This window comes from Tachysurus vachellii, chromosome 9 (assembly GCF_030014155.1).
Source record: "Tachysurus vachellii isolate PV-2020 chromosome 9, HZAU_Pvac_v1, whole genome shotgun sequence".
Lineage (NCBI taxonomy): Eukaryota > Metazoa > Chordata > Actinopteri > Siluriformes > Bagridae > Tachysurus > Tachysurus vachellii.
In genome coordinates this window covers 28,083,596-28,103,595 of record NC_083468.1, presented here as the reverse complement: position 1 = coordinate 28,103,595, position 20,000 = coordinate 28,083,596, and the positions used below count along the sequence as shown (strand labels likewise).

The window sequence follows — 20,000 nt, the reverse complement described above, 5'->3', positions numbered from 1 at the left end:
TGATTATAGACAATGCGCTCAAGAATTTTTGAAAGAAATGAGAGAAGTGATACCGGTCTGTAGTTACTGATGTCTGATGGATCCAGAGCAGGTTTCTTTAGGATGGGAATAACCCTTGCTCTCTTGAAAGTAGTTGGTACCTGACCAGATGCTACGGATCTATTGACTATAGTGGTAATGAAGGGCAGAAGGTCTTGCGAGATGGTCTGGAGCATAGTGGAAGGGAGTGGATCCAATGGGCAGGTGGTAGGATTGCAAGACTGGATGAGTTGTAAAATCTCTTCTGCTGCTACAGTTGAGAAATGCGACAACAAAGGTGTAGGGGAGTCCATACTCTGAGATGTAAGTGCAGTCGGGGCTGAAGTGAAGGTCCGGCAGATTTCCTCAATCTTCTCCTGGTAGAAAGAAGCAAAGTCTTCTGCAGTCAGGGAGGATGAAAAGGTGGAGCCGGGGGGTTGAGCAGAGAAGAGATGATGTTGTGGAATTTCCGAGGGTCATGTGAGGAAGCTTCAAGTTTTTCCTTGTAGAAGGAAGACTTGGCAGAGGTCACATCTGAGGAGAACCTGGCAAGAAGTGTTCGGTAAGAATCAAGATCTGCATCAACTTGTGATTTCTTCCACTTTCTCTCTGATGATCTTAGCTCTCTTCGATTGTTGTGTAGCACATCTGAAAGCCAAGGAGCAAAACAAGAGGTTTTCTTGGGTTTAGTGAACAGAGGGCAGAGAAAGTCCATAGTTGAGGAAAGAGAAGAGAGGAAAGTATCTGTGGCCGAGTCCAAGGGTAGTGAGGAAAAAGACTCAGCATCAGGAAGGGAAGAAAGAGTGCCAGAAGCTACAGAAGAAGGGGAGACAGAGTAAAGGTTGCGGCGGATAAGAGTGAGGGGGTGAGAGAGAGTTTTAGGTAGGATAGGGAGAGTGATGGTAAAGGATACCAGGTGATGATCAGAGACGTGTAGTGGGGTAGCAGTCACGTCTGTAGCTGGAGAAGGACGGGTGTGGGGATGTAGCTGTTGAGTGTAAGGGTGAATGAGTCGAGAAGAGACAGGAGGGAAGAAGAATGTAGCTTGTCAGAGGGGAGGTTGAAGTCACCAAGCACTGTCAGGGGGAGCTATCGGAAGGGAAAACTCTAAGCAGTGTGTCCATTTCTTCCAGGAAGTCACCTAGGGGACCAGGAGGGCGGTAAACAACAATGATAACAAGGTTGATTGGAGAGGTAACTGAAATGGCATGGAATTCAAAAGAGGAGATGGTTAAATGAGACAAGATTAGAGGTGTAAAGCACCATCTCCTTGACAACAGTAAACCTGTACCACCACCCCTGCCTGTTTCTCGTGGTGAGTGAGAGAAAGCATAGGCAGAGGATAAAGCAGCTGGTGTAGCAGTGTTCTGTGGGGATATCCAGGTCTCTGTTAGCGCAAGAAAATCAAAGGAGTAATGGGAAGTTAAAGCAGAGATAAAATCAGCTTTTTTCACAGCAGACTGACAATTCCAGAGCCCACCTACCACCACTGTTTGAGACTTACACAACAGAGGAGGGTAGATGAGGTTACTGGGATTGTGACCTCTGCTCTGTGGATGAGAGCGTCTGCGAGAGTAGGAATTGAGTACAGAGATGGGTTTAAGGCACATATTTGCAGTCAAAGTGAGAGTTAAGGTATGGTAGAATATATCAAAACAGTACTAGACACTAATGTTACAATGTGAGGGAGAGAGAGAGAGAGAGAGAGATACCTACAAACCAGCAGATAGTTAAGCAGATAGTATACAAAAGTCAGGAACCTACTTTACCAGAAGACAATATATTCAAATGTAGAGAGTTAAAGCACACTTTAACTCTTTAAATGATGGTTAAAGACCTACTTATTCATGAAACACTTCAACTAGCACTTTCTTCCCTATTTGTTGTATGTGTGTTTAAAAAAATGTGTGTGTAGGGACTTTTTTCCACCTGCTGAAGGAGACAGCTCACCCAAGCCTGTGTGTGTTGGATGATGGGTTCACGGTTGTTTACCCAGACGAAGATCTACCATTGAGTGACCTGGTGTTCACTGAAAGCTCCTTCAACAGGTCTCTCTCACACACACACACACTTGTATCAATGTGTGTATATTTATAATAAGAGGTCTGATTCCTGTGTGTGTGTGTGTGTGTGTGTGTGTAGTTGTGTAGCCGTGCTTGGTGACCTCATCCCTGTACGAGGACATCACTACTGGGAAATAGAAGTCAATGACTGGACAGAGTATAGAGTGGGTGTGGCCTTTGAGGACACACAGCGCAGCTCTTATCTTGGTGCTAATGCTACATCGTGGTGCATGAGACACATTCACACACCCTCCAGGTGACACACACACGGACACGGACACACACACACATACAAAGCAATAAAAACACCACCTCTCATGGAAAGGAAAAAAACACCTCTATAACTGGTGTTTGTACAAAGCCAGCTGATGAATGTGAAGAATTTAATGAGGTTTTCATTATATTTCAGACACAAGTACGAGTTCCTGCATAACGGCTGGAGTGCAGATGTGCGCATCACCGTTCAGCCGCTGTGTGTCGGCATTTATCTGGATTACGACAGTGGCACACTCTCCTTCTACAACACACACCTACAGCAACACTTACACACCTTCAGGTGCTGCTTCACACACAACGTGCTGCCCTGCTTCGCCCTGGATAAACCTGGGTCACTGAGAATACACACCGGGGTTCCTACACCATCATACATCACACACACTCACACATAAAACACACACATGCAAAATGATGTATCACATAATTCATGTGATCAAGTGTGTGTGTGTGTGTGTGTGTGTGTGTGTGTGTGTGTGTGTGTGTTTGACTGTAATGGAAACAGAGCTGCAGATTGTGATTCTTGAAAGAATCAGTCATTTGTTAGTTTAGTGTTATTATTAATTAATTATTAAGCTCTTACTTGAGTTTTGTTGATGTGATTTTTCTGAAATAAAATAAAATATCTGATTAATAAATAAAAATTAGGCTCCAGGTTTAATCTGAGTGTGACAAGGTTACTGAGATGAATAAAAGAGTGAATGAATAAATGTATGTATTTATATTATGTACTTATTTATTTCTTCATATTTCACACATTCTACTCTGTACATGTTTACACCAGTAGGTGGCGCTATAGTTAGACGATGTTTGACTGCAGTCAGTAGAAGAAAATCTCACAATGTATTCTATACTGATTTATTTTTAATCTCATAATAAAAATTTTTGAGCACTTATATAGAGATTATAGAGTAATCTAGAGTAGCTTCACACACATGATCACTGAACCCTGATAGTCTTCTAACCATAACACAGTTGGTATTAAATGACATTCAGCAGCTTGCAGCATCACTAACAATCTCTCTGAACAATCACACACAGACCTGCTGAATGTAGTCTTTAAATATTCACTGTACTGTGAACAGCAGCCTTCATTATTCAAGTTAACACTGTTTTAATAAGTAAGTCTAAAAAGTTTAACTACATGAACTAACACTGAGTGTGTGGTCTGTTCTTTATCAGGTTCCTGTCTGGTTCTTCTGGTGCTGGACAAGTCTAATAAATACACACAGACTCCTGGTGTTAACATCAACATATATTTATATTCCATTTTAAATAAAAGTTTCTCATATTTAAAGTAAATCTGTTTATGTGACTGTAATTGATCACTCCCTTAGACAAGTAGCTGGAACGACTCAGTCAATTGAGTCATAATAAGGAGTCAAGTGAGTCATAATAAGGAGTCAAGTGAGTCATAATAAGGAGTTCAATTAAAACACACTCCAAAGGATAGAAATATCTGACTCAGTAAATACAATCCCATGAATGTGTTTATGTTCTTCATACTAATTAAGGCTAAACTATTTGTCTATTAATCCTACAAATGGACAAGAATTACATTAAGGGCCTTGCTCAAGGACCCAACGTTAATGTCTCAGCAGCTTGTGGGATCAGAAGGTCGGCGTTCGGACCAAATCCAAGATGGCGCCGGTTGAGCTTGGCTGCCGTCGCGACTGCTCCGGTTACACTTTGCCTTTTATTTTTTGTTTATTTTATATATTTATTTACATAGATACATATTTTCATATTTTATATAGTTTTTATTTAGTTTATACTTTTTATTTATTTATCTCCTTTTGGTTTTTTTTTTTGTTTTTTTTTTTACCCCTAATTGCATCCCTTTTATGCTTAAATACCAGACAGATGCAAAAAGCATTTCACTGCATGTCGTCACCCTGTGTGTGTGTGTGTGTGTGTGTGTGTGTGTGTGTGTGTGTGTGTGCGTGTGTGTGTGGATGTGACAAATAAAATAAATTTGCTTTGATCTGATTAATAAATGTCAGTGTAGTGTCAGGAGCACAGGATTAAGACACCGTGCCCTTAGAGCAGATAGGGTTAACTACTTGAGTCACCACTACCCCATATATCACCACTACCCCATATATCACCACTACCCCATATATCACCACTACCCCATATATCATACCTAGTATATCATACCTAAACCTAGTACAATTCAAGTGATAAAAGTGAAAGTGACGTGACATACAGCTAAGTATGGTGACCGGTACTCAGAATTCATTCTCTGCATTTAACACATCCAAAGTGCACACACACAGCAGTGAACACACACACACTGTGAACACACACACCATGAATACACACACACCATGAGCTTTTATTATGTATATATATAATATACACATACAAGTTATATAACAGCAGTTTCACTGAGATGATAAATTATACCTCGTACCAGGTATATATTGTTAAAATGAGTTGTCGAGTCCTTCTGTACCAGGTATATATTGATATGAGTTGTTTAGTCATTTCGTACCCGGTATAAATTGTTCTTACTAGTCGTTGAGCAAGTTGTGCACTCGTTCTGCAAACGGTAGAAATTTGTTCAACGCTTCGTTGAGCCGTTTCATCATACTGTAAGAATAAACGTGGTGGCGAGTCTCTCCAATCCTGCTATTAATCAAAATCATCGTATTGCAAGTATAAACGTGTTGGGCAAGTTGGCGAGTCTCTCCATTCTTGCTATTAACCAAAATAAGAAAGCAAATTATTGCACACCACGAACAAGCCATTGTGTTTAGTTGGGGTCTGTGCAGTGGCTTTTTATAGGATAACTCTGTAGATCGTATTGGCTGTTAGTGAATCACGTGCTAGTGGCGTGATCAGAAACATGGAAACTAGGACTCCACCCATTTCTCTTATTCTGTTTAAGATATACATGCTAGTGACGTCATCAGAAACATGAACCAGGGCCACACCCATGTGTTTTATTCTGTTCTTCTGGACTCTTCTTCCAGCACACAAGATGTTTGTAATGAGACAGGTTTGATCTGCCAGAGTATTCATAAGAATATAGTTGAGCTCTTCACTATACACTTATACAAGAATAAAATCTACACTGCTCGTAATTAAAATAAATAAATAACTTATTCTTGTGTAAAAGCACCATATTGTGTAGGGATGTTTTTTATATTCAAAGATTTTAAAGCACTTGTTTAACTTGTTTTTAAATCCCATAAAGCAGTAATATAGCAGTTCAGTTCCCAGAGATGATAAAAGTAAACACAGTTCTGTTTATTAGAGTTTAACAATGAAAAAGACATGTATGTGATTATTGTATGGCGGGAAACAGAAGTGGTATTTCAGGTTCCTTGTGTAAATACGTACATTAATAAGTGTTAAGGTGAAATGAATGGAAGCCTAAAAACGGAGAAAGGACTGCATTGATGCAGTATAAGCATGAGATTTATCAAAGATCATGTTTAACGTGACTACAGCGACATGTATGTGTCTGTTTTTTATGCAACAAAAGCTTTATCAAACCTGATCAACTGAATTCTGGTCAAACAAAACAATATCCTTAACTTCACCCTTAAACCCCAGAATAATATTCTATAGACATTGATGACACTTTCTAGCTCTATAAGTCTTCTTAAAATCAAAGTAAAGACCTGTTCATTCAGATCTCCTTTGATTTGCTGCTTGTGTTTTTCTTTTTATTCTTTTATTTATTTTCACTTGATATTTGTCTTTTCAAGTCAATAAAAGTCCTAATCTATGTTTCTGAAAAAGTTTAGAAACATTCATTCATCTTCTACCGCTTATCCAAACTACCTCGGGTCACGGGGAGCCTGTGCCTATCTCAGGCGTCATCGGGCACCAAGGCAGGTGACCCTGGACACCCTGGACGGAGTGCCAACCCATCACAGGGCACACACACACACACTCATTCACTCACACACTACGCACAATTTTCCAGAGATGCCAATCAACCTACCATGCATGTCTTTGGACCGGGGGAGGAAACCGGAGTACCCGGAGGAAACCCCCGAGGTACGGGGAGAACATGCAAACTCCACACACACACAAGGTGGAGGTGGGAATCGAACCCCCAACCCTGGAGGTGTGAGGCGAACGTGCTAACCACTAAGCCACCGTGACCCCCACTTGATCCCATATGATCAAGTCTGAGGTGACGGTGGTGAGGAAAACCTCCCTGAGATGGTGAGGAAGAAACCTTGAGAGACTCAGAAGTGAACCTCATCCTCATCTGGGTGACACTGAACAGGAAATAATGTCAATGTAAATAATGTTAATGTACTTTAAAAATAAGGAAAACAATCTGACTAAACGTTTGACTGCTACATCCTTTATCCTTACAGTTTTGACCTTCTCTGCTGTTTTCATTACACCGCTATTGTTATTACAGTTTGTATTTGTGTATTAAACTCTGCACATGGATCCTGGATCATCACCATACAGTTATGATGTAAGATTCTAATAGTCTGTTTGTGCTCATGGACAACGTGAGATCACAGACATGGGGTCTGAATGGGCCGTGTTCAAGCCCCTTAACTGTAGAGGTCTCGGTCTCTCTACACACAAACCTGTCTGATGCTCATTGATGGATCTTCAGACTCAACTAAAAAGGTACAGCAGAACATTTAGCAGCCACTGAAACAAAAGCTCTAGAAGCCTCACAATCTGATAAACTGGTGCCTCAGAAGATGGACAGACGATCACAAGCTTGGCTAAACAAACAAGGGAGAGTGTGACCTCTACTGGAGATCTTCAGGAGTGACAAGAACTGCATTCTAGTCTGATGTTTCTGAGTCCTGAGAGTTTTACAACAGGGGCAAAAGATTTAGGAAACCAGCAAAAAGAACAAGAAACTCAGGTTCACTTTATTGTACCAATAAAAATCCTCCTCTAAACACCACCAGACATTACAGCTACCCAGCCGAGGGTCATCACGTCATTACAGTATAATGGATCTACACTGGTCTCTAGTTGCCCAGTTTAACCAGTAATGTTCTAAACCAAATCAGGTCTCCATAATGCTCAGTCTACTGATCGTGATGTTTCAGATCATGTCTAAAAATAAAGATGTGAGCAAATAGAAAAAGTCTGAAGAGATGTTGAGATTTTTGAGGTTGAGATTTTATTCCATAGGAACAGTTACATTTTCCAAACTCAGAAAAGTTCAGCTTAGAGAAGGACTTGAGGGGGTCAGGGGTCACACCTAACAGGTTTGGGGGTAGTTTAGGGGAGAACTGAGTCTGTGCATGTATTGTTAAGAATGGCTTTTTCTCCCACTGTGAGTTTTCTCCTCTTCCTCGTCCGAAGAGTCTCCGCCGTAAGGGACGAGGCCTAAAGAGTCTGAGGAGATCTTCACCTTCTTCACCTCTTCTTCATCTGAGAAAATAAAACAGGTACTAAATTAAATCTGGAGCAAAATCCCAGGGTTAGAAAAGTGGTGTGTGCCTGAGGACAGGACGTTAGACTATTTTTATCCCCATCATTATCGAGCTCATACTCAGCATAATTCTTTCTTCATTATAGGACACGGGTTCAGTCTGTATTAACACTAGCAGTATATAACTGTGTAAAGACTAATGTAAGGGTGTGTGTGTGTGTGTGTGTGTGTGTGGTTCATACCTGTGTGTGAGTGACCAGGCTCTTGTCTCGGTCTCTTGAGTGGTGCTGGGAGCGACACCACAGGTAGAGGTGGAGGAGGCATCAGTGTCCTACACAGAAGACACAGTGTATTGTACGTGTTGTCATAACAACAGAACTGAACACATGAGATCAGAGTGTAGAGGGAGAGCTTACAGGTCTGATCTGCTGACATTATCACCGCTAGACGAGGTCTCTTCCACTGGAACATCTGGTTTAGGCTCCTGTATTTATGAGCATGTACACGTCACACACACACACAGTAACATTACACATTATACATGAACTAGACCTGTGCTAATCATCATTAATTACTACAATAAAAGGCTTGAAAATGTCTTTACTCTCTAAAATTAAATATTGACCAGGAGTCACATGGTAGACTCTGGTCTGGACAAACCAACTGACCGGAGAACTACTACTAACTAACTAACACTTCTGTGTTAAAGGACATCGAGCATAAAAATCCCACCTGTGTTAACTCTTGTCCTCCTTCCTCCTCTTCACTCTCCTCTATGAAGCATCTCTTTGGGCTGGAAACACTGGAGGAGTCGTTTGCAGCAGCATCTGAGGTCTTGACTTCATCCTAACACACACACACACACACACACACGATGGAGACGTCGATTAACAATTTTGCAGCCATTGTATTGAATCATCTCCGTGTGTGTACTGTACTAACCTGCAGTATAAACGAAGTGGGTTTGCGAGGACACATGGGGTACTGCACCATCTGTGCACTGTCTGCACCGTCTGCTCCACCCCAGTAACTTCCTGTCCCTGGGTATGATGGGTAAACGCTGGTGTAGCCGTACCACGACTGGCTGCTATAACTACTGCTGCTGGAGGACGAGTATCCGTGTGACTGGTATGTTGCTACACACACACACACACACACCACTTAAGTCAGTCTCACAAACTGAACAATTTTAAGTGAATAATTTAGGGAAATAAACATAAAATAGCCACATTTGGAAGCATTACCTTGTGTGGAACCAGTAGCTGTGTACACAGATACCATACGCGTGTGTTCAGCCCGTACCTGCAGCACACACACACACCCCTCATTAGTGATGACCCCTGGTTATTAATTCTGCCTCATTCACAAACTTTTGGTTATACATGTTTTATATGGTTATTTTCAGACGACTGCGATTAGTTAGTGGTTTAAGCAGTAACACTGCCACCTTGTGGCCAGCACCAGGTCAGATTAGCTGGGACATCTATTCATTAGCACGTCATGCCAGTCAAAGCTGTTTTAGTCTCAGCCTTAAACGACATGCTCACAAAACATTGGCTGAAAGATGACAAAAAATGAAAAGCTTCAGGAGTTAGAGTCATCATCTGATCGGTTTGAGATGCGTGTGCCATTGTTTAACAGTCCACCAGGAAAAAAAAAAAAAAAAAGATCATTGTGATGCTCTACTTGTTCCTGGAAGAAAGCTGTTGTGCTTACATCTGTGACTCTGAGCTTGTCAGCTAACTGCTAGACTTTCTAAATGATGTGAAGTTCACAGTCTAGACTCATTAATTTGTACAACATTGTTTTAAATGAACAATCGATGGCTGCAAGCTGGTTTCTTTTTGTATGGACATCAACTTTACATTTTTATGCCCTAAACATGCTGAACAAAATCTGATGGTTTACTTTACACGTCAGTCAAAGCCCCTCTTGGGCAGGAAAGTCATTTGGGGATAAATTTAATACCTACCGTCTCCAGAAGGCTCTCACAGAGTTTCTTGGCTGATTCCAGGCCAGCAGAGTTTGGGTGGCTATTAAAAACATGTTAAACTTTAGGTCACATTTTATCTTTGCTGCAAAAGTGCTCCTAATGAATGTTGTAATATTACTGAGCTCAGCTTGTTATAATGAGACTGTCTGCTAAACTAAATTACCTGATGTAGAGGTACAGGGGTTCGAATGACTCTCTCCGTGAGGCCTGTTCGATGTAGCCTGAGCCCTTCCCTCGCAGGAAGACGCGCGCCCCGGTCTCCGTCTGGATGTGCTGCAGGTACGAGCCGTTCGGTCCTTCCACCTTCTCGTTCACGTTGAAGTCCGGCAGGCATTGCTCCAATCCTACAAATAGCTTAGTGTGCACAAAACTCTGCAACCAGCACCAGAGGTACAGTGATTACACACTAAACCCTTAAGCTACTAGAGATCCATATACACTGCTCCAACCCCACCCACTCCCAAAGCACATGGACACGTGCTACACTAATCTACACCCTTAAACATTTCCTGTAAAAGTACATGTTACAGTTATTAAATTTCTTTAAGTACCTTTTCTCTACGGTTAAGAGGTGACTTACAGGTTAGGTCATAACTACACAGCTAGGTTTGCTAGTTAAATTTGTACTCATTCGCAGGTTTCATAAGAATTAAAAAAGGAAAATCAAATCGTTGCTTTCAAGTTCAGATTTATTTCAAAAGCACGTTAAACATGTTATAGCCTGACAACAGCATCACTCGGCTACACCGGCGTTCACGGACGCAAACCTCTCGGTGTAACTACTTAACCGTGGTGGAGTTGAGTGTTAGAGAACTGGTCTTTGGTTAAGAGTCAGCTATTTGCTTTAAAAGGTTTAAAGTTCACCTTGGTGTTCATAGATGTCTCAGCCACTGCAAACAAACTACTGTTGCTATTGACAGTCTTCAAAACAGCAGCACCAGCCATGTTCTCCTGTCGTGATCAATTTGAGTGAGTGTGTGTGTGTGTGTGTGTGTGTGTGTGTGTGTAAGCAGGAGCAGTGCAGGCCATGATCTCTGCAGATCGGCCAGTTTCTCCCTGCTGAGGTTGATTTAGGAGGTGGGTATCAGCAAGAGCCAAATGATCTCCGATGGCCTCGCCTTCATTAACCTCCACACACACACGCATGCAGTGTTCCAATACCGCTCTCAACACACCCTTGTCCACTTCCCCTAGACTGGACCAATCTCACTGTCCAGGTCGAGTGTGTTCCAACGTAACTGATTTACACAGTTTTTTCACACTCAGTCACATCAGCTCACCAGGTGTTAAGAGCACTAATCAGCTGGCTTCAGAGTTGTGATCAACCTGTATGTGTTGATATTTTAGCTGGCTGATGTGTTAAACAGCTAGTAAGTGTGCTAATTCACACCACAGCAAAGTTGTCTCAACCAAGCGGACGTGCACAAGGGTGTGCTAGAAACAGGACTGGAACACAACCCCCACTTAGCCCTAGGGTTAATAGTGAGGTACCTACCCCAGCATGAGGAGGAGGGGGTCTGTGTGCGGGTGTTACAGGAGCATTTGGGGGGCGTGGCGTAGGGAGATGTGGCTGTGGGGGAGCAGAAGGTCGTGGGGGCTGGGGGTAAACAGGAACCGGGGGCATTACAGCCGGCTGCTGGCCCCCTGATGCTCGCAACACATCCTCTGAGATTATTTCTTTGATACGCATCACGGCCTCTGCGAAGAAATCAATAAGCTTTTAACGTCTATAATGTCTCAAGATGTTTAAAAAAATTCTCATGTCCAATTCTGTAGGCTCCACATTACAGTTAAACTGTGATTAAATACCAGACCCTTACAGAAAAACACTAAACACATGAAAGAAGTAAAACGTACTGTTGACTTCATCCTGGCTTCGTCCCTGAACGTGCAGATACAGAGGACGCTCTCTACAACAGGAAATGTTGATGAGTGAAAGGACAAGGTGAATCAGACACGATTATATACACAGATGTAGCACATACACACCCTCCTTTGTAGGTGGACTTCTCAGCATCACCCAGGAACAGGCCTTTAGTGGAGACCAGCGCACCGCTGTACAGACGAATCTGATGGGAGAGATTTTGTATAAAAGTATGTAATTAATAGTGAAATCTCTGTTGTGTGTCAGACGTCACATTGTTTTCATTTCTTGGGGGGGTGGGGGGGGATGAGCGAGTGAAACACACCTCTTCCTGTGTTTTGCTTTTGGTCAGCAGATTCCTGCAGTTCACAGGCACATCATTAATATCCACTTCTGTGACAACGATCTCCTCACTGCTAACAGGTACAGGGGCACTAGGAGGAGCCTACACACACACACACACACACACACACACGAAACTGTCGTAACCATGTACTCACATGTCCTAAAGCCAAGTATTTATACAAAAATAATACACTACATACATCAGTGTGAAATTCAGCTGTGCATGTGCTTGGCTTTTTTTACTACCCCCTTGCTCTTGAAATAGATTAGTAAAGTGAACTGAACTAGTTACATTCTCAGACACACACACACACAATCCACTGCTACTTTCTTTTTTCCATGTTATGTCTCTATACACACATCTGCCTTAAAGTCAGCCCACAGGCACCACTGAGCTGGCCTAAGAAATCATTCCAGAAGATTGTCTGGATGACACTTTACAAACTTGTACCCAATTTGTGTAATTGAGGAAGATTAAACGTTGTACATGCTGTACACATCTCTCAGCACTGCTCTAACTTTATCCACTTTAAACAGATTTATTTATAATAAATATGCCCCGACCCGTCATGTGGTGTGAACAGCCCACGTCCCTAAGCCCCGTGTTGGAGATCAGTACCTTACTCGGTAAAGGCTGAGGTGCTTTGAGTTTTCCTTTAGCCATTAACATTGCATTAAGCTTGGCAGCCATTGCAGTGGCCATCTCCACTCCTCCCTGTGCTGGGGCAGAAGGAGCTGGAGAACTTGCCCCTGGTGTAACAGCTGAACTTGGGGTCACCTTAACTGCATTGTTAGTGGACACATTTCCCATAATCCCCTGCAGCAGGGCTGCTTTGGACTTGGGCTGATCCCAGCGACTGTTCAGGCATCTGAAAGGGAAAGTGGAGCTAAATTAATGTAACGTGTGAAAGAATATAAACTTAGTGTTAATGCAGAAGTGTGTGTGAGTGAGTGTGTGCGTGCATGTTTGTGCGCATACGTGTGTGTATGTGTAGGCCCCAGTGTTCCTCTCCCCACACTTGGCCTGTTCAGCTCCACAGCTATATTATAGGGGTGTGTGTGTGTGTGTGTGTGTGTGTGTGTGTGTATATATATGTGTATATATATATATATATATATATATATATATATATATATATATATGTGTGTGTGTGTGTGAAGCTAGTAGGCCCCAGTGTTCCTCTCCCCACACTTGGCCTGTTCAGCTCCACAGCTATATTATAGGGGTGTGTGTGTGTGTGTGTGTGTGTGTGTATATATGTATATATGTGTGTGTGTGTGTGTGTGTGTGTGTGTGTGTGAAGCTAGTAGGCCCCAGTGTTCCTTTCCCCACACTTGGCCTGTTCAGCTCCACAGCTCTATTATAGGAGGTTAGTATCAGCGACACTCTGGGACTCACAGAGACCGCTTTCAGACCCTCCATTATCTTTACAACAGCAATTTTATTCTACAAATTTAATGAACGCAAATAAACATTAGCTTTGTACAAAACAATCAGCTTTATTATGATATAAAGACTATTGTGTTTGTGTGTGTGTGTGTGTGTGTGTGTGTGTGTGTGTGTGTGCTCTCACATTAACACTCAGATATCTATGACGAACACTAAGCGGATTCTGATTCGGATTCTGAGGAACCTGCTAGCTGCTAGCTAACTAGCCTAAGTGTGAGATGCTAAGCTAACTGAACTAGCCGTTTAACTACAACAGCTCTGTACACAAAGATATCTTTATAATAAGCGTTGAAATATACTTACGGCGTCCCCGATGCCATCTTGTATCAAAGTGTGTTAAAAAAGTAAAATAAATCAACCTTTAAGTGTTTATTTTCGTTAAAAATACTGAACACAAGTTTAGTATCCTGAAGTCACCTCAGAGTTAGCCGCTGCGCTTAGGCCTGTCGAACTGCGCATGCGCACTTGTCTCAGTGCACGCGTCTGCCGACCCCCTTTTTCTATGTTACACAGCGCATGCGCAGAGACGATTAATAAGTTTTCTCAAGAAATAAACTTCGACTTTTACTTTAGGAATAAAAAAAAAAGCTAGATATATTATCACATTAACAACAAACATGAACAACACGCACAGAAACGAAGACATTATACGGACATCTTTCACATTCTCTGTATGATTAGATTTAATATTAATAGTTAATAAATAATAAATTATTAATATTAATAATCCTGTTAAAGTCTATTTACAGTTTGTTTAGACACGTGAAAGCCACGTCGTCACCGGTTTGTATTAAGTATAAAATATCTTTTGATATGTAAATAATTATAATAAATATAATTAATAATAAATATGTAAATAATTGTAATAAATATAATGAATATGTAAATAATTATAATATAATTAATAATAAATATGTAAATAACACTCCAGCTTGATCTCTGATTGGTCAGATTTTGTACCAATCACAATCCAGATGTTGACAGTCCTGTGTGTTGACAAAGTCTTTGTGACTCTGTAACAGTGAGTTTATCTTTTAGAAATTAATAAAGCCATTAAAACATAAACTCCTGACACGCAGCTGACGGAAGACATGTTTAAAGCTAATGTATTGAGCTACAAAGCAAAAGTAATAGAAGCATATAGCCACCAGTTCAGCACTAAGTTAGTAGTCTGTGTGTCTCAGTAACAGTTTATGTACATAAAGTTTCATAAGTGTGTGAACTTTTACATCCAGGTCCCACCTTCTGACTTTAGGTCACAGCCCTTACCTGAGCCTGAGGCTGGTGTATGAACTGTGATTAAAGACATTAATACAGACACTAAATAAGAGAAAACTCCTTTATATTCTTCATTTCAGAATAAAATTTTGCTTTACACCTGTAACATGTCACACAGATCCACATAGCTTCATCATCATCATCATCATCATTACCCATCACCTTCCTCCTCGGCTGCTGCTCGTGTTTTTTTCCAGTGTAAAATTCAGAGTCTATACAAAAATATGGAGCTTTACTCAGCGTTCTGTTTCAGCGGTGTGTTATTACAAATGTGTCCGGATGTCCGCCGCAGTGAGACTGGTGTCCACCACAGAAAGACAGGTGTCCGCCGCAGTGAGACAGGTGTCCGCCGCAGTGAGACAGTGGGCTGTGCTGTATAAATAGCGTATAAAATAAGGCAGTCTCTTCAGTAGGATAAACCGGATACAAAAACCCTCGCTGGGAAAAAAAAAATCATTCAAGTCCAAAACACGGTTCACAGATTCTCACCATGCTGAAACTCTCTGCCTTCCCATGAGGCTCTGGACAAACACACACACACACACAAACACACACACACTTCATCCATCGTTCACATCTGATTAGGCATATGCCGATATCAAATTCATATCAGTGTAACCGCTTAAACATTAATCACGGTACACAATAAAAATCACGATACCACATTGGAAGAAAAATACTAGATCTGCTGTGTCTTTTAAATAGAAAGAAAGAAAGAAAGAAAGAAAGAAAGAAAGAAAAGGATGCAAACAAAACTAAAGAAAAAGAAAATTAAAATAAAAATTAAGAAAATAAATAATGACAAATGCAGGCAAAAAATACAAAAAGGATGAAAAACAAAAAGCAAAATTATATGAAAAAGAAAAAAATATGAAAAAAGTTATAAAAGAAGAAAAATAATAGAAGTAGAATTAAGTAAAGAATGATGTAGAGAAAGATATCCAAAAAGGAAACAAAGGTATAAAATAAAAGGAATCTCAAAAAACCCCCAGAACAGAATCACCTTCTCATCTCACTCTCCAAACTAAGGCCTTTAAAAAGAAATCCTTTATCTCTAAACCCATACAGCCTCCTGCTGAATGATATTTGTTAAAGATAATATTGTGCGTGTTATATATTAATATATATCGTGATATTTCATCTACTCGATGATCGGCACATGCCCAGCCCTCTACAGTGCAACAGGAAGTAACGTCGTTCAGTTAAAAAAATAGACATGTTTATGATAATGACATGGGTCAGAGGATTATTGTTCGTGTGTGTTAATCAGCTTTGGCTTCTGAGATTCATCGGTTTAGCTACAAATCACTCGCATCATTAATGATTAGTGTAGAACAACAAGGAAAAAAAATAAATACAAAACAGACAAATGAGTGAGTAGAGGATGAGAGTGAGGTGGGATGATCTTAGTGTTTCCTGATGCTCTTCACACACACACACACACACACACACACACACACACACACACACACACACACACACACACACACACACACACACACCCTGTAAAGCCGTGCGCTGGAAGGCCACACGTGTAGTCCGAGTGTGTGTTCATTTAAACCAGCAGGGGGCGTTGAGTCTCATACCATCATAAAGTCCAGGTTTAGAGAGTCGCTTTTATTTAGTCCATGAGAGAAATTGAAGACGAAGCCATACTATTGACTGTGTGTGTGTGTGTGTGTGATCAACTACTCAGGCGGCGGTCTCAGGCTGTGTAGTTTGCGTTCGTCCAAACCTTTCCAATACTTAAAGTTGTTGTCTAAATGCTGCATGAGATTTGGCAAATCAGCAAAAGCTGCAGAGAAACAGAAGAGAAAACATTAATGCTAATCACACACACACACACACACACACACACACACACACACACACACACACACACACACACACACGCAAAATAAACAGATCTCAAGACGTGCCATTTTGCTCATCGACCCTTACAGGTTAGTAGCTAGGCTTTGCCAAGTTCAACAAAGTCAATGGTTAAAATCACTTTACAAATACATTTGAGTTTGGATTTAAATGACTCAGTGAATAAAAGAATCATTAACCAAATGGCTCACTGACTGACTTATTGAACAAATCACATACTGACTGACACACATTAAATTACCTCTCTTATTACACACACTGACTGAGTCACTAAACAAGTGACTCCCTCACTGACCAAATGACTCACTGACACTGTTTCAAACAGAAGATCTTATTTACTCAATAATATTATCCAAATATATAATTATCTGTCTCTCTATCTTAATTACTAATTGGCCATCCTAAACAATCAATGACTACATATATACGTGTGTGTGTGTGTGTGTGTGTGTGTGTGTGTTTACCATCCCAGGCGTCAAACATGTCTGTGATGAAGTAGTCAATAAAGGAAATCTGGGATTTGGGAATGCTGCAGGTGTTCCGGTCAAACACAGGCATTACCACAGGCAGACCCTGTCTTTTCTCTTCATCTGTCTACACACACACACACACACACACACACACACACACACACACACACACACACACACACACACACACACACATTTTAACAGAAGTAAACAATACACACTTGTAGATTATTATACAATATAATAAATATTATTATAATTAAGTACATTTACTAAACAATCTATAATTATATGTTAAGAATAGATTATACTACACAACTATACCACACTATTATACTACACAACTATACCACACTATTATACTACACAACTATACCACACTATTATACTACACAACTATACTACACTATTATACTACACAACTATACTACACTATTATACTACACAACTATACTACACTATTATACTACACAACTATACCACACTATTATACTACACAACTATACCACACTATTATACTACACAACTATACCACACTATTATACTACACAACTATACTACACTATTATACTACACAACTATACCACACTATTATACTACACAACTATACCACACTATTATACTACACAACTATACCACACTATTATACTACACAACTATACTACACTATTATACTACACAACTATACCACACTATTATACTACACTATTATACTACACAACTATACTACACTATTATACTACACAACTATACCACACTATTATACTACACTATTATACTACACAACTATACCACACTATTATACTACACTATTATACTACACAACTATACTACACTCATTATACTATACTACACTCATTATACTAGACTACACTTATTATACTATACTAACACACTATACATGCTATACAGCATCACCTGTTCCTTACTGTATGAACACACACCTGAGCGAAGTACTCCTCAGAGATACGCCCCGCCCACTCGATACAGAGCTGCAGTGGTCTGCAGGGGTTCGAGATGTCAGCACACTTTATCAGCATCCGCTTGATCAGCATCCGGTTCTCTGCCACAGTGAGGATCCCCTTCACTTCATCATCACTGTTACTCTGAGGCACGCATTTACACATGCACACACACACACACACACACACACACACACACACACACACACACACACACACACACACACACACACACACACACACGTGCACAAACATATTAATTAATTATTTAGCACATGTAAATGTTTTCATTAGGGGTTACAGATAAAACAGTGCTGCATTTCACACTGTCATAAGAAACCTGCTACCAACATGGCACATTCCCCCTCTCACTCACACACGCACACACACACACACACCCTATAGCCTATAGCCACACACAGAATGAAGTTAAGAAACAACCACCATCAGGAACATTAGACCTGACTGTGTGTGTGTGTGTGTGTGTGTGTGTGTCAGTGTATGTGTGAGTGTGTGTGTTTCTCACCCCGTTTTCCTCCAAGGCAGCAAGCGGCTTATTAATGCTGTTGACGAATTTGTTGACGTGTTCAAAGTGTTTGGTCATTTCAGTGGCGAGAACCATGTCGATTATGGCCTGCCTCAGTGTCCGGTACTCGTTCCTGTGTAAACAACAGTATCATCATCACCATCATCATCACCACCACCACCATCATCATCAATCCTTTTTGTACAGGAATCTGATTTTCTGCAAATCAAACCAAATCAAATTTACAATGAAAGTAATCTGTGAACGAATCCAAACCTGGCTGAGTGAATCTGATTCTCTGAAAAAATTCTACTCACTGCAAGCAAACCTGATTACAACTGAGAGCCGTTGATTCATTTTGAGTGAATCATTTTTACTTCCAAAAGTGAAACCAGTGCTTTATATGACTCTGATTCATTCTGAACGATTACTTGTGTTTCTAAAACAAATCCTAAGCACATATGATTTGATGCAAGTGAGCATTGTATGTGTGTGTGTGTGTGTGTGTGTGTGTGCGTATGTGTGTGTGTGTGTGTGTGTTTGCGTGTGTGTGCGTGTGTGTGTGCGTATGTGTGTGTAGAGTATACCTCTCCATATTCTTAAAGATGTTGCTCTTGTCGTCACGTGTGCTGAGCTGGAAGGCGAGTGCGGCGTGGTGACTCTCCAACACGGCTGTGTCGTTGTATAGAATAGCGAGGTCACTTCCTGCGTTACACAGGAAGGAGTTTGTTCGTCCCGGGTGATCGACATCGTGCACTGTTGCTGCGATCAGAGCTGCTACCTCATCGATCGGATCCAGACTTTGCTGAAATCAGAAAGAAGTGGTGGGTTTTCCATCTTTGTGTAAATGATCTGAGAAAAGTGCTGACTAACTCTACTGTGTGTGTGTGTGTGTGTGTATACCTTTACACGTTCCTTGCACAGGAAGTAGGCGGTGGCATGTAGCACATCAGAAGCGTGGGTGGAGTTATGGTATGAGTTACTGGCGTGATAATTAGCTTCAATGACCTGCAGCCATGAGCGCAGAGTTCCCTCTGAACAGTTCAGGAACTCACACACTCCAAACCTCGAGAAGATCTTTAGCCCCAAATACGTCAGCGGCCTGATTGGGGAACGATACTGACTTTGTCTGAGTGTACACTGTAATATTTTACAATATATCACCATCCAAGGTTTTATTCTAGACCACATGGAAATATTGGAGCAAACCATTTCATAGCATACACAGGGGTGTTACTTTATTTACTGGGACTTGGCTATCAAACAAAAATTAGATTATAGATATGAAAGCAACATCAGAAAGAAACGTTAGCGACTTTATAAAGAGGTGTGAATAAGGGCATGTGAACCTTTTCATGGTCGCTGCCTCCAGACTGAAAATGTCAAAGTCCCAAGATTCTTCATTCTCCATCGTTTGAGCGACTCGTGGTGGGATGTCGTTCAGAGACAGAGGTGTGGTCAGGTGACTGGGGATGTGATGTGACTCTACGACAGACAGATGAGTTTGGG

General features: G+C 41.0%; 3 protein-coding genes across 4 annotated transcripts in view; 1 reads left to right on the top strand and 2 right to left on the bottom strand.

Moving 5' to 3' along the window:
- LOC132851526 (fibronectin type III and SPRY domain-containing protein 2) overlaps window positions 1–3,135 on the top strand; it is a 9,708-nt gene extending 6,573 nt beyond the window's left edge. The window contains exons 11-13 of the mRNA XM_060878472.1: window positions 1,934–2,066; window positions 2,161–2,337; window positions 2,491–3,135. Of these exons, the coding sequence (XP_060734455.1) occupies window positions 1,934–2,066; window positions 2,161–2,337; window positions 2,491–2,749 (569 nt within the window). The 3' untranslated portion in view covers window positions 2,750–3,135. The remainder of the gene's footprint in view (window positions 1–1,933; window positions 2,067–2,160; window positions 2,338–2,490) is intronic.
- Window positions 3,136–7,453: 4,318 nt separating this feature from the next.
- On the bottom strand, window positions 7,454–13,851 carry LOC132851525 (KH homology domain-containing protein 4-like). Its single transcript, XM_060878471.1, has 14 exons — window positions 13,687–13,851; window positions 12,553–12,802; window positions 11,914–12,033; window positions 11,714–11,793; window positions 11,582–11,634; window positions 11,220–11,422; window positions 9,888–10,096; window positions 9,704–9,764; window positions 8,976–9,033; window positions 8,674–8,867; window positions 8,464–8,577; window positions 8,148–8,215; window positions 7,974–8,062; window positions 7,454–7,730 (listed from the first exon to the last, which is right to left on the bottom strand). Exons 1-14 carry the CDS (start codon window positions 13,701–13,703, stop codon window positions 7,609–7,611), a joined length of 1,638 nt encoding a protein of 545 aa, XP_060734454.1. The 5' UTR covers window positions 13,704–13,851; the 3' UTR covers window positions 7,454–7,608.
- An 857-nt stretch (window positions 13,852–14,708) lies between these two features.
- pde8a (phosphodiesterase 8A) overlaps window positions 14,709–20,000 on the bottom strand; it is a 45,234-nt gene continuing 39,942 nt past the window's right edge. For both annotated transcript variants that reach the window (XM_060878470.1, XM_060878468.1), the window contains 7 exons: window positions 19,841–19,976; window positions 19,395–19,593; window positions 19,079–19,296; window positions 18,492–18,624; window positions 17,948–18,109; window positions 16,998–17,127; window positions 14,709–16,456 (listed from right to left, as the gene is read on the bottom strand). In XM_060878470.1, the coding sequence (XP_060734453.1) occupies window positions 16,350–16,456; window positions 16,998–17,127; window positions 17,948–18,109; window positions 18,492–18,624; window positions 19,079–19,296; window positions 19,395–19,593; window positions 19,841–19,976 (1,085 nt within the window). In that variant the 3' untranslated portion in view covers window positions 14,709–16,349. The remainder of the gene's footprint in view (window positions 16,457–16,997; window positions 17,128–17,947; window positions 18,110–18,491; window positions 18,625–19,078; window positions 19,297–19,394; window positions 19,594–19,840; window positions 19,977–20,000) is intronic.